This window comes from Cygnus olor, chromosome 3, assembly GCF_009769625.2.
Source record: "Cygnus olor isolate bCygOlo1 chromosome 3, bCygOlo1.pri.v2, whole genome shotgun sequence".
Taxonomy (NCBI): domain Eukaryota; kingdom Metazoa; phylum Chordata; class Aves; order Anseriformes; family Anatidae; genus Cygnus; species Cygnus olor.
Genome location: NC_049171.1, coordinates 92,957,761 through 92,973,110, shown reverse-complemented (window position 1 = coordinate 92,973,110; position 15,350 = coordinate 92,957,761). Strand labels below are relative to the sequence as shown.

At 38.4% G+C, this 15,350-nt stretch overlaps 1 protein-coding gene across 3 annotated transcripts in view; it reads left to right on the top strand.

The window, feature by feature from the left end:
- PRKCE (protein kinase C epsilon) overlaps nt 1-15,350 on the top strand; it is a 300,248-nt gene that overhangs the window by 246,796 nt on the left and 38,102 nt on the right. For all 3 annotated transcript variants that reach the window (XM_040551098.1, XM_040551101.1, XM_040551100.1), the window contains exon 11: nt 352-506. In XM_040551098.1, the coding sequence (XP_040407032.1) occupies nt 352-506 (155 nt within the window). The remainder of the gene's footprint in view (nt 1-351; nt 507-15,350) is intronic.

Below are 15,350 nucleotides of genomic sequence, written 5' to 3'. Positions count from 1 at the left end.
TTATGGCTGAATTTAAAAAGAAGCAGCAGCATATAAGGGTCTCCGTTATTATGTAAAATTGCTTATAATTCCATATCTATATGTTTATGCATGGAGAGGTGTGTGTGTGTGTGTATCGCTTATAACTGCATTTGGATTCTGTTCCCCTTTTCTCATTTCCCTTCGAGATGTTTGTCACATTTTCTTTAGGTTTGGGGGTTTTTGGTTGTCAGCTTTTCCTTTTTCAGAATTGCAGAGTCTGTTTCTTTCATTTCTTGACGCAAATGGTGCAGTCGCCTGAAGTGTAGCTTCAAGCAGTCCTTTGTGTGACTAAAAGAAATTAGCTAAATAGCACTGTTTAATTAATTTCAGGACCGCCTCTTTTTCGTCATGGAATATGTAAATGGAGGAGACCTAATGTTTCAAATCCAGCGCTCACGCAAATTTGACGAACCTCGATCCCGCTTTTATGCAGCAGAGGTCACATCAGCACTCATGTTTCTTCACCAACATGGCGTCATCTACAGGTACTTTTTTGATCAAAAATAAAGTATTCCTGAGGCTTGGGGCTGGTTTTGGCTGTAATCCTCTGTCTCTTAGCAACCAGATTTAGATTAGTTGTTTGTTCCAATTTGCTTACATAGAACTTTTTTGGCTGTTTATCATGGAGAATGTTAACATTTGAATAGCCTCTGCAGCAGTCGCCAGCTGTGTGTGCCAGTTTTGTATTATAGTACAAATAAAGTGTTTTTGAAAAAGCTTGGCACATTGTGACCCAGAAGTGACCTTTCTGCAGATCAGCGCAATCTCTTCACTTTCCTCTCTGTGCCATAGATTTCCTCTCATTTTCTAACTCCCTGCCACTTCCTGAGTTTGTTTGTCCTAGTTGTCTCCACTCTGATACAATCGGGATAGTAGTTTGCAGTGCTGTACTTATGCCCCTTCCTCCTGACTGTTTGGGTGAAGTCTTAGTCACCAACAGGAAGTGGCTCTTTGCAGACAATTTTGATGTGCTTACCAGTTACCCACATCTATTTGAGCCCCCGCCCCTGCAAATCTCAAATCTTGAACACACATGCACAAACACAAAAACGTGCATATTGTTGCCGTGTTATGAAGAATGCGCTTAGGGATAGGCATTTATTATTTAAAATAAGGAATCACTTTGAAAACTTTCACCCTGATGTCAGTGCCTTTAGTAAGTCCTTTATCTTGACATTTTGCCCTTCTGTTTTATTTTGTTTGCTTTTAGCAACCTGTCATTGCTTGCGATAAATTCAGGCTTTCACAAGCAGAGTGGTTTATAGGTTTTGCGATAGAGGTCTGTCCTGTCTAGTACATAAATTCTCAGTTCTAACTGTTTTTGTATTCTTACCCTTTTCCAGATTATCAGTTTTGATTTGAGGTAGGACAGTCTCGGATCTCATCAAGATGAGGGTGTTGAATATGTCACATCCCTAGATTCATTTTAAGGCTGCTCTCAAGAGGATTAGAAATTGAAAGAAGTGAATTTTAAATGTTTAGTAACCAGGACTGAGCAGCAACTTCCATCAGAGGCCATTGGCTTTCCCACCAACTGGGATGAAACTTCCCAGAAAATGGATCTTTCCAGAGACATCACAAATAGCAGGAGATTGCATCTTCTGAGGAAAATAGGTATCACTATCAAAACAGTCTCAGTCAAAAATCCAGTTTTCTTTAGAAAACTTTTTGCTAGCTCTTCTTTGCCATCTGTTATTAACACTACTATGATGTTTGCATACTGGGTTGGAATTTCTCTTTCACCTCTTTGCCTAGGTTTATTTAAAGTGCTGAAGAGCCAACGCGTTTCTTTATTTTGCTGCCCATAGCACATTTCCTACTCCATCTCTGCATTTATTTTCAAAGCTATATATTTGTACATTAGGAATGTGGCAATTTCAAAATTATGTAAGTATCCATTACAAGGGAACAGACAAGTTTGATGCTTTAAAAAGTGAAGGATTTTGATGATTTGTTTCCATACAAAGACTTGAGTTTATTTCCTCTTCCCGAAAGCTGGAATTTAGACTCTTTGTAAAAAGCACTCAGTTTAGTGATTTTTCTGAAGCAGCAAGAAAGAAAATCCAAATTGGTAAAATTACCTTCCAACTTTATATGAAACTACATTCATTTTCCTTCTTTCCTCCCCTCCCTTCCCTCCTCCTGTCCTTTAACACACATCCCCATTTCTCATTCTCTTTTCTCTCTCCAATTCCCCTTGTCTTCTGTGTAGCTGCTGCTGTGTCGGCTCCTAGCTGCATTGAATCACTTTGTGTGCATATGTTCGTCCTATGGCTTTTTATCATAGTCAAAATATTTCAATCCCAAGAGAAATGTCATTATGATGAAACAATGCGTAGTAATTTAAACTTTGCAAGATGCTCTCAACTTCTGATTCAGAGCCTATGCTGACATGTCTTTGGCATGCTACAGTAAAACACTAACAATGTAAGTGGCATGTTATATTAGGTGTGTTGTCAGAAGAGGCAAAAGAAGAGGAATAGCATGGATTGTAGGACAAAAGTAGTAACTAAAAAAACACTAACAGGAAGAACTTTAGGAATACACCTTTTTGTATTCTGCTTTGACACAGGCTTTTAGATGTGGACATAATTAAGTCCATAAGGATAGGTTATTTTCTCAGCTGGGAGGTGCGAGGAGCTTCAACAATACATAAAATCTATAATCCATTTACTCCGTAAAATGCAAGTAGAAGGAAGAAGCTAGAGATTATCTGAAAAAAAAAAATAATTGTATAAAAATGTCACTATTCATTCATAGTGTGCCAGGCCCTAGGAGAATGTATCTGTTGATATAAGTATGTTTCAGAATAGTTGTCCTGCACAGAACAGTTTCAGAATGATTATTCAGAACCCAATTACCTCATTTATTACAATATTAATTATGCATTGGGATCAAGTCATTCCTTCACATCTCCAAAGCTCTTATTAGCTGCCAAGCAAGGAGAGGAAAGGAAAAAATGACAGAGAGAGAGAGAGACTATGCTTTTGAATAACTACTAGTCATAACTACCTAACCTGCCTTCAGATATTTTAATAAAGAATACTTGTCTTCTGTGTAATTATATCTCTAGAAAAAACATTGTGGTATGAAATTAATGGTTATTCTCCAAAGTGGGAAATGGTGCTTGTGTGGGCAATACTTCAAGGAAAGAGGGGAATATATAAATAAACTGTTTGATGGAAATGCAGGTTTCAAAATAGCTGCTATAGCTTCTGATCTTTTTTCAGCCATGTATGTGGAAGTATTTGTTTGGAACTAAACACAGTTATATTTTTGGAAGTAAATAACTAGCTTTAGCTTGTGCTTTGGCTTGTTGGCTAGATTTTTAGAAAGTGCTATGATGATACAGAATGATCATCTTTTTTAATAACTAGTTTATCCTCATTTCCCCTGAAGTTCAAAGAGAACGCTAGCTCCCTGTTTGGCAATAGAAATTATTCTGTAAGTTCACATCTTAGCAACTGGCACAGCTGTTCTCAGACTTATCCAATTATCTGTGTGCTCACTGGAGTTAATGTGCCTTCCTTTTGTTTATGGAGGTTTTATTGGAAATAAAGATGAAGCTCATAATTTTTATAAATAAAGATTCTGTTGTTCCTAAATTCAGCCTGTATGATAGACAAACTTTAGGATAATTTTCAGTGTGGCCTTTTTGAGCTTATAATGTTACTCTCGTTGTGTCAAAAACACTTCAGCAACTTAAGCAAAATATTTGCATTATCCTGCCACCTTCCCTCTCATCTGGCATGCAACTATTCAGGCACATGTCAAGTTGGGGCCTGATAATACAAGTAGAGTCAATCAGAAACTACAGAAATTTCAATAGCTGTTTCTGGCAGTTGTTGCTGTTCATGTTATGCAATTGCACCACTTTGAAAAAACGTATCCAAGCTTCAGGTATTAAGGGCTAGGCTGTGAATCTCATTTTGCTTGTGAGCTGGACTGGACTTCGAACTCAGTTTTGAAAGGTTGCAGACTATGTTCACTGTCGCCTGTCTCTGGAGTATGGTGTCATCATCAGCTTCATGTATCTTCTCATATGGGGAAGATGCACCAAAGTGGGTGTTAAGAAACAGTGAGTTCTGTACTTCCTCTTCTACTGACTCTATACTGCGTCGCTGTGCACTTTCCACAGACATGTAAATGTTACATGTTCTCATTTAACCTACATGAGCTGGGCCGAGTACAGGAATTCCCAAGTGGGTATGTCTGGCTCTCACTGTAGTTCAAGTGAGGTGACAAGTGACCCTTTCTGGCCTGAAATGCATTAAAGAACTGATGTCTCCGAGGCTAGGACATCAATATGAGAATGGGGTGCCACCTCATGAACACGCAAACCAGTGTCCCTTGTTAATATTTGATTTACGGAATAACAGTGTGAGCTACAAATCTTGTTTCAGTGAAGATGTGAGGGGCCAACAGTTGCATGTCGTGGTGGTCTTTAGCATGTTCCAAGACTATTCGAATAATTAAATAGGATGTTCTCTCCAAAACACTGAAGAAGGAAACTTCAGTGAATGTACACAATTTATGTACAGTGAATGTACACAGGAATGTACACAATTTCCATTTACCTGAGAGGATGAAAAATAGTGTCACCTGCTTTGGGTTAATTCATCCTTTTTGGTTTTGAATGTAAGGTCTGTGAGAAGACTTTGCCTTCAAATTGTACAGCACCTGGTCACAGCGGAGCCCTTATTCATAACTTTGGATTATCATGTTGCTCAGTAATATGAAGTACCAACCCAGCCTGTAACTTGCTGCAGCTTTCTGAGGCTCTGTGCGCTCTGTAATTAGTATGTCGGTTGTCATGAAGGCTATATTAACACTGAATTGAGGAGAATGTGAATATAAGTATGCTGATGCCAATCCTTGAATACCTCCAGGCATTTTTCTTACACAAATACCCCAAAAACTTGTTTGAACACTAACTGAATTTTTCCTTGGATGATCAGTTTTCCTGGCATTCCCATTTATCAAGGCAATGCGCACCAGTGTTTTAGCAAGAAGAACCATCTAAAATTGAAATCACTTTTATTAGTGTGTTTTTACGTGAAATAAGAATATTTAGAAAGTCTGACTTCAGTGGTGGTTATATGATTCAGTGCAACCTTGGCAGAGTAATGAGGAGTTATATTTACACTGATGAAAATGCTGCATGGTCAGTGGTTAACACATTAAAAGTCATCATTCTCCCAAGTTACCTCACCATGTTATTTCTGAATGGTAGTAACCAAATAAAATTCCCCTCCCCCACTTTTTTTTGGCAGTTTAAAACACAAAACTCAAACTCGGAGGCACTTAGGCAGCGTGTTGGTTTAAGTGTGTTTGTAACTATGTAAAGATTATCTTATTGCTAATCTAAACAATCAAAATTTAAATTGCTGCTTGAGCTATGGCTCATGAAGGAGGGCAAGAAACACCACGTACCTCATATAGCACATTCAGACCTAAGCCCAGGAATATCCTGAGCTCTACCCTTTTCCCTCATAAACTGCCTGTTACAGGAGTCTGCTACAGAGAAGTCACAGTTTGGTTCTGGCTCCAGTGAGCAACAACCTATTTCCGTCACCCTCAGTAAAGGCAGGAAGCAAGGCATGAATTGTGCGGCTGTGTGTGTGTGTGGCTGAGTCCCAGTGCACCCCGAGGACAGTTGCCAAAGCCGTGCCACCGGACCAGAGCTTCCAGCAGGATTTGCACCCCGGGTACTTGTGTGCTCTGCTCTGCACGGTCTAGTTTCCCAAACCGGGTGTGAGCTATGATGGGATTTTATTCGGTGGCCTCCTGCCCTTTTTGCACATTTTCTTGCTGTGTCTAGGCAGGCCAGCGGTCGTGAAAGGCATAAATAAGCAGGATGTCTTCCCGCAGGAAAAGGCAGTGGGCTGGGGTGGAGAGGAGCCGGGCCGAGGGAGATGTGAAGCAGGAAGAAGGGTTGGTTCCCAGGCTTCTGGCATTCGGACCGAGGGAGTCCACCCTGCCATCTGCCTAGCTTCTGCATTGTGCTAAAGGCTGCTGTCGTATAGGAGCGCCTTTGACAGGGTTTCCAGCTGTGGAAGGATGAGTAAAGACTGTGGGAATAGGATATGAACCCCGTGGTCTTGCCAGCAGTAAAATGCTTTCTAAATTTCTCCTGGGTTTGGAACATAAGAAAGTCCTTAGTTGGCTCTTGCGTAGGAGTTGGGTATGCAGAGGCACAGTGCTGGGCAGTTAATATTTAGAAGGACAGAGCAGCAACATTGACCTCATCTGGGGAAACACAAGATACTTCCAGGGGGAGTTCCCAGTAGCAAGGTCAGCATTGTTTTTTCGCTTCTTGTTTATTTGGTGCAAGATTTTCTTGTTTAATGACCGTTTGTATAGGGCTGTATTGTGTAAATAAAGCTATGACCTTTACCTTCTGATAACAGTATAGGAGTGAGTTAATGTTAAATGAGAGAGGGCAGGGAGTGGGAATCTGCCAGGGTTAATGCCAAGTTTACATTCCTGTGAGGGCAGCCATGTTCCGGTACGCTCAGTAGAAAGGGCGACAGCACTCCTGAGCAGATAATAGCAGCAAAATGCTATAGAGCATATTTATATTTATTTCTGGATGAATGTCAGTGATTTTAGATGATTGATGTCCATGCTTTTATTTTTATAACAGGAAAAAATGTGTTACCTTTCTGCATTGATAAGAAGATTTTAACTGAGAGAAGACTGTACAAAATAAAAATCCACAGGAGTTACAGCACATGTAAAATTGAAACTGACATAAGGCAATCCCTGCAGCTTTCCTAAAACACTGAGGCATTGCTTTGTTTCTACAGAAATGTGTACACCAGTTCCAAACAAAGTCATGTTCTTCAAACAATTTTCTAACAGAAGAAAAATAATGTTTTTTGTTTCTGATTGCATTAAAACTCTGAAGGTCCCTCCTAAATGTGATTCTGTCAAAAGACAAAAGTTAGGACTGGATTTTGCTGCACCCTTCAGTCAAGTCTGTCTTCATGCAATGGAAAATATTTCTATAACCCAGTTCCAGTGGTGTTGAAACTATGTCATGTTGAGGGTGAGGCTTTGCATTTTTGCATGCTATTGAATGCATCTGCCAAAGTCTCACAGTAATACAGAACCTTGCTACTTTTGGCTCAAGGTTGGCATTTATTCTCTTTGCCCCCTTTTTCCCCTGCTTTAAGCTCCCTCCTTTTTGTAAAAAGGCCTATCACTTAGACACTGCTCCAGCAAACATTTCTGCCTGCAGATCACTGTCCTCATAGGCTGATTTCGATTTGGTGAGATTATTCACACATACATAGTGCACAGCTTCCTGGATGGCTTGGGACCCTTCATCTGAATTTTCAGGTTGCAAATGTGCTTATTTTAAAATAAACTCATTATTATTAAAAACCATATGTTATTTTGATTACCTCTGCAAAAGGATATTGAAAACGAAAATTTAGCCGATCTGAAAGGTAAAGTAACTGTTTTATCATTTGAAACTTTTGAAAACTTTAAAAATGCCCATTTAGCTGACAACTTGTACTCTTACCTAAGAAATAAGAAATAATAATGCTCGCCAGGAGATTAGCTAAAATGTCCTAATGAGCTAAAACAGCAAAAATGCAGCCAGTAAGAAACCCAGCATTTTGGGGAATACTTCAAAGTCTTTGCTGCTACAAGAATAAACAGTACTGGGATTACATCAGAAGGACCTTGGACAGACTAGGTGCAGTCTAACCAGGGGAATCAGAAAGTGGAACAAAATGGGTCAGGTGGTCATGATTGTGCTGAAAATGACCTGAAAGGCAAAGAGTGACAAATGGTAAAGATGGTAAAGAGTCACTTAGCGTATCTTGTATCAAAACTGATGCCTGCCCTGTCCTTTGCTGCCAGTGTTTCCAAACAGGCAGCTGCCCAGAGCAGCAGACAGTGGCAAAGGTGCGTTGTCTTCAGTGATAGAAAGAGATCCTGCTGCTGTCAGAGTTTCAGTTGAGCATCACTACCTGGGCTGCACTGGCTCAGTAGGGATTGTCGATTGCCTGGGTGTATCTGCACTGGTACATGCAGGGACAGATGGTGCCAGGCATTGCCACTCTCCTGCCACTGCCGAACTGAATTTTACTCACCTTCACTGGCTTTTTTCTTTCTTTTTCTGAGTTTTGAACTCATCCTGTTTATAGTAAATGTAATGGTTAATAACATTTTTTGAATGAAAGCATAACAGTTATTTTTCATGTAGATTTTACTTTACATTACAGAGAAGGCCTTTAGAAGACGGGAAAATAAAGCGTAGTGTAGCAAAACAAATGTAAAGATTAACAACAGACCTCATGACCCTGGTAACTGAAAAATAAGTGGACTGCTTATGTTGGTGGTATAATGTTTTGGGTTTAAAAAACAAATTGGTAATATTTAGTGTGTGAGGAGAGGCACAGACATCACTTCTCCTTCCAGTATAGTCAACAGACGTACTGCTTCTTGCCTTCTTTACAGTAGTCAGTCTTGTAAAATAGCAAAGAGAGAAAATATAGAGAGGAGGCCAGCAATAATGTCAATGCTTACATACGCGTACCTTCTCCTCCAGGCTTTCATTTACACTTGATGACGTATGGTACTGTCAGAAAATATAGTTCTTCAAAATACATTAAATGTAAATAGCACATGCAGTTATGTATGCTTTTTAATGTTGATTTGAGAGTGGAAGTTGTAAAAATATCCTTCATGAGGTATTCCAGTATTAGGGCATGTGATTGCCCCTCAGAGAGGAGGAAAAGATGGGATGGATTCAATAGCAGATAGCCAATAGAGCAGCTAGTGTGGATGCACCTTGGCATGAAACTGAATAGTAATGAAGCAATACCCTAAAAAAAAAAAAAAAAAAAAAAAAAAGGAAACAAAGAAAGCTAGGTGACTAATAACCTGAATTGAGATGTCACATGGTCAAAAATTGGAATAATAAGGATAAAATTAAGTAGTAACAAGTAAACCACTTCAGCAGGTATTTACTTGATTTATTATAGGGTTTCCAAGGGAGATTCTATGGTCTACTAGCAGCCATTTAAAAAAATGCCTAAATATATTCTAACAAGCACAAATAATGAGTCAGATGGAATTGCTATGGTCAATTAAGTGGGTAATGGATATTTAAAAGCTTCCAAACGTCAATAAATCTGAAACAGCTCTAAAGGAGTACTTGTAGAACAAAAATAATATGCACTTAAGAAACTGCTTGAGTACATATTTGCCTAAAGTTAACCACCAGTAAGAGGACAGCAAGTGTTTATGGTACTGTATACTGAGGGCATAAAAAGGCATACCAAATGTGTGCCAGTTCGTTTGTTGATAATTTGTAATAAATCCAAAGGGGACAATGCAGTTTATTATGCTACATAAATATTATCAAGAGGACCTGACTCTCATTTATATGAAAATCTTTAAACACCTGATGGAATAAAAGAATCCTGCAGTTGTGAAGTGGGGTAGCAGACAGCAGCTCAGCAGTGTACCCCTTGGTACAAAGCTGAAGGCTGTCCTTTGTCAGCCGCCACAAGATCGTACTATGTGGTACACTTTCACATGCAGTAGGACATAAGTTTTGGTTTTCTGTGGATGATCCAAGACAAAAAGGATTTAGCTAAGATCTTCAAAACACCTGTAGATTGGGTAGAAGTTGTTCTGTGCATGAACAGAATGGTCTGAAGAAATTTTGAAACAGCATCCTGGAAATTCTCTATGTAGTGACAACAAGAACAGCAACAAAATATTAACTGATATTAGTTAGCTAGAACTTACAAATCCATAAATCAGTGACAAATCTGGTATAAGTGGTTACCACTACTGCATCCTCTCCTCTGGCTCAGCTGTGGGTGCTCTTAGGCCAAGATAACATTGTTGTAAACACAATCTGAGAGAGATTTAAGCTAAATTCCCCAAAACCTTCCATAAAAAATGTATTTTATTTTTTTACGCATCTTATTTAACAGATCCATTTTTAAAAAGTCAAACACAGTTATGTTCACCTACTTACAGCGGTGGTAGCATGGGAGTATAAAAGTAAGTGGAAGGGATGATGCTTGGAGAAGAGTGGGTAGTAACAGGCTGAATTGTGTCACCGTTGTTGGAGTACCTCATTTAACCACATTTGAAGTTAGAATCTGGGTCGATAACTATACCATAGTGCCCTTTAATATTTCATTTGCTTTACTATCAAGTCTTAACACAATGCTTCAAATTGCCCAGAGAAACTCTAAACTAATTTCCACGTTTGCTTCACAGTTGGCCAATGTTGAGTTTAATTCATCACGTGTATGTCTTTGGGGTATGGCACATCTTCTGCAACTTCCCTCCCATTTTGTCTTAAAATGTGTTTTATCTTTCTCAGAGATTCGTTTGCTTGTGCATATTTATTTGGAATTCAGAATGTGATAATAATAAAAATATGTGACGAATGTTATAATGGATTGAAATGGATGTACAGAGGCTTCTGTCTAGTATATAAAAGACTGTTTCTTTAAAACTCAAGATTCTCATTTACAGTAAAAGCTTTTTATGACACCAGAAGAGCAATGCAACTTTACATTGGAATTAAATTGTACTCAGTGTGCTCAGTTTAAGGCTGTCAGAAGGATGCAAAAAGACTTTATTGAACATTATAATTTAATGAAATTTTATGTTACATAGTTTGTAGACTGTGTAATTAGGTTTCTTTCTAGTCTTGGCCCATGTAAATATCTGGGAGTTTTATAGGATAATTTCTGGTCTTGTCAGAGTACTGAGTCTGGTTAGCAGGTCTCAGAAGTATTATTGTATTGGTGAGGCACACAGAAGTTTTGAAGATAGTTCCTCAGGCTCAAATTCAGCTTTTTTTAATGTGAAGAAATTGTCTAAGAATAGCTTGCTTTGGTGAATAATTTACATGATAGTCCTTCTGAAGTCAGTATTTACATGCAATGACTACTCAGTAAGTACCAAATGTTAGGGAATAAAATCGTGTTTCAGTCTCAATATTATATTTAGAATTACTTCTCTCTATTTTCATTTGGACTGCCTGTCTGTCTGTAGCCTCTGTCTTGACAACTGAAGGCAAATTGGTGTAGCACCCTTTGCTAACCTTGACATTGGTAAAAGTGAATAACCTGTAAATTTCCTAAGTAATGACATGTTATTTTTCATGTGAGTAACCCACATGACTCATCTTTCCATAGCATTCCTATTAATTAAAAGTAGTGGGGTGTTTTGTATGAGTAGATTTTTAGTGCTGATATACCGTTGGCACTACAGCCAAAGAAGTCCTCCAAGAGTGTCTTCTGGAGGAGATGGGGGGAGCTACAGGTGCTGCGTTTGAAATAATGCTGGAGCTGAAGCTTCCTGCACAGATTCCCTAGGAGTGTTTGCACAGCTTTCTCTCGGAGGTCAGGTGGGGGAAGTAGTTTGATTTTGCTACACAATTGTAGTTTGAAAAGTGTATCTTATAAAATAGAGCTGCTCTGCATTATGATATGCAACCCTTTTTATTTATAGATCAAGCAAAGTTTAGAGTTGGAACCATCAGTGCAAATCACAAGCTTCTGTGACCTTTGTCTGGAAGCAGCATTAGGGCTTATTGTATGTATAGATCAACTTAGAAGGGCAAGTAACTGTCATCTTTTCAGACACCTTAATACTTTACAGGCAAATAATAAAGATTCTTTTCAGTTTTGCCAGAATCTCTCTACTGCACTAATCTTGTATCAAACATACTAGATAACTAACTACACAGAATTTTGAAAGACAAATACATCTGTATAACAGAACCCTTTTAGACAATTAAAAATAAAATAGATTTAACTCACTGTTTTTACAAGAATTTCTGTAGAAATCTGTTAAACTTCTGTTGTCTGCTGCTGGTTTGATCCTTGATAAATACAGCAGGATTAGGAAAGGTTTTAAATTAAGAGCCTACATACCCTTCCCAAGTTCAGACCACGTGGTTGTGTAAAAAGATGTTTAGGCATGTGAACTATGCTACTGAAATCAGAATAGAAGCAGAAATTATTAAAATCTTTCCTCTAGTGATTCCATATAAGTAAACATTTTGTTGGAAGCAACATTCTTGCTGAGTTACATCATTTCATTTATGCTATATAACTTATTTAGTCCATTCCGCGTAATCCTACATGCACTACACTGTGGAAAGGCTTTCCATAAAAAGACCCAAGAGGCTAAACTGAGACCAAAGTGAGGCTGGAAAAAAGCAGTGTCTGTACAAAAGTTCACTGAAGAGGGTTTTTTTTTTCTGACTAGAAAAGCATTCTTCTCCATGGAAACATGATATGGAGCTTTAACAGGAGTCTGCTTACTGCTAGGAGCTGTGTTTGTTCCACCCTAAGGGCACCCTTGGGAGCACAGGGAAGAGAATTCTGATAAATTTCTTTTATAAAAAGAAACACTATATGTAAAATCCTTCAGCAACCCTTTTCCTTTATCCTTTTGATGCACCATAAAGTTGCGAAGGGCCTTGGGTAGTACAGAAATGGAGCTGTGATGTCAGCTCGTGCTGGCACATTAATGGCTTGCATAGGATCACCTGTGTTATTTGGCCATTTTATTGAATGCCCAGTGTTGTGGATGCAAGACTGAATTTTTTTTTTTTTTTTTGGAAACATCTTTGTAAGTAGATGTAAGTAAGAGTGTATGAAGGTTACCCAAAGAAATGAAAGAAAATGAAGATCAGTTCTAGTTATAATGTTGGCTCCCAGTATTGCCACAATTTCATATTTTTCCCTGAATCTGGTGGTTATTCTGTCTCATCCTTATAGAAGCACAAAATAAGCATTGTTGAGGAAGTATAAAATTTGTGCTACCTTTTTAACAAGTGGATTCTAGTATTTTAATAGTTCTTCATCTTTACTATGTCTTCTCTTCTTTGAGTATCTTGAAGGTCTGGTCCCATGGCTGAAAAATGGGGATTTATGTGAGTCTCGTTACTTTTCTTTTGATAAACAGCCTCAGCTGAATTAAAAAGAACTTCAAAGCTTTGAAGCTAGAAAAGGGGTGGGGTGCAGGAGACAACAGGTCTTAAGGGGGGCTTTGGAGGCCGGCTGCTAGCACTAAGTGGCCTTGATTGTGTTCATCTGTGTTTGGTAGGTAGATAATAAGGCTGCATGAGTCAGTTTTCAGTCTTATCACAATGCTCAGGCAGGCTGATGTTCTCCTTTCTTCAACAGAACTGAACTAAAGCATGAGGTTTTCTTGGTAGCTGCTGGGAAAAAATGGCATGCTTCTCCCTTCTTCACTGAGGCAACAATACACTTGGAACTGGTCATTTCTGAGAGAGATGTCGACACAGATGTCGACATCAGTGTTACGTTAAGAATGTCATTTGACGTTCATGAAAGAAAAAAATGAATTTTTCCTCTCTGAGAAAGAATATGGTCAGAGCATAGGACAGGGAAGTTGTGTACCTTAAAGCCGTTTGCATGTAGAGTGACAGCAGGGTGACAATGTGCAGGATTGGATCAAATTATCCTGTGCCATTGTAGCTTCAACTTTTACTTAATAATCATTTAAAAACTTAGACTTGATCTTAATAGGCAGCATGATGGAAACAATAGGCTTCCAATGAAGAGAAGTTTTTGGCCCAATATTGTGATTGTGAATGAAAACCTGTCTCCCCCGCTGTAGTTTTTTCACACTAAAATAATATCAGTATTGTTATGCAACATGAGGTTGACCTTTAGGTTAGGGTAAGTGTAAGCTTAACAAGATAAATGCCATTGAAAACAACCATCCAAATCAGAAATTCAAAAGGACCTGTTGTATGCATCTACGATTTGAAGAAGAAAATTGGAGACGTGGGATGAGATCCAGGACTAAACATCTGAAAGAGAGAGGCTAAAGTAGTCAACTTTAGTTGATTAAAGATATTCTGATCCTGTTTTTCTGTGGTGTCTTGACCTTACTAAAGTTCACTTAGTATGTAATGGAAAAAACAGCCGGTTTGATAGCAAAGTACAGGAAATGCCTTCAATCATGGCTGATTACAGTAGCAGCTTTTCTTCTGTTGCTTTTTTTTTTTTTTTTAATGCTCTTTCTTTGTGCCTGAAACAACGTAGAATAAAAATGCTTTGGAGCACTTTATTTGGTGTGTCCAAGTAGAGCAATTAAATGTCTGGCTATTTGATGGATGTGTGTTGGGAGTTTTTGCAGTCAGGAAAGTGTAATATGACTTAAATGAAAAAATTCAGAAGTTTTATTGTACGTAAATGTAAATACTAGCAAATTCTGTATGTGTGTGCAAGAGAGATTTCTACTAGACAAATGAATGCAGAACTTCTCTTAATCAGCCTTTGTCTGGCCATCTCCTACAAAAATGGAAGTTTCACAACTAATTTGAATGAAAATAAGGTAAATCTCTATCTGGAACACAGGAAGCTGGGAAGCTGAATGTACGTACACTGAATGTACATAAAGGCTCAGATTCATCTCACCTAACTTTAGGAATGCAAGACAAGCCTCAAAGTCAGGATCATGCTTGTCCTAGAATGCATTTAGCCAGGATAGGCTTCTTTAGGGAGCTGTGCAGTCCGCATATTCTGAATCAACCTCTTGGAGATACCCGTGGAGATGGCTATGGAGGTAGCCTGGCAAACTGAGCTACCTCAAATGCTCAGATTTGGTGGGATCAGGTCAGAATCCTAAGAAATACAGAAAAGAAACTACAAAAACAGATACAAACAAAATATTTCATAGCTTTAGTTACTTTTGTGTCTTATATAAATTATAAAAAATTTTGGAATTGTGATTGATTACATTACAACCTTTATTCTATCATTCCTATTATCTGTGTAAAGCAATATGTCTTCTTTTGGGCTATTAAGAGTTGCAAGGCTTCATTGCTAAGACGATAGCTAGTGAGGACCGCTGCAGGAAACAACATGCTACATGGATAGACATGCATTTGTTGGCTGAATGTTTTTCTGTTCTGTATAAGAAAGCTACAGTTGAAGAAAACAATGAAGAGAAAAAAGAATGTTAGCTTTTTCTATTAGCCACAGAAACTATGCCTGAAAACCAAGTACTCTTTTCTTTTCCGCATGTTTGCAGAAATACTTTTTTTCCACTATCCAAATTTGTCATCATACCTACTGAGGCCACTGAGGGAAAATAAACACTGCTTTTGGTTTCTAAAGACAAACTTTTAAGTTGATCTGGATATGAGAAGTTAATTAGTATGTCTGCAGATAAATTTGCTTTCTAAGGTTATGCTAGCATTTTTTTCAGAATTAAGTTTTCTGAACTTGATCTGACAAGCTTTTCTAGCTTCACGCCATCCTTTCACTGTCTTTCATCGTGGTTTTATCAAATAA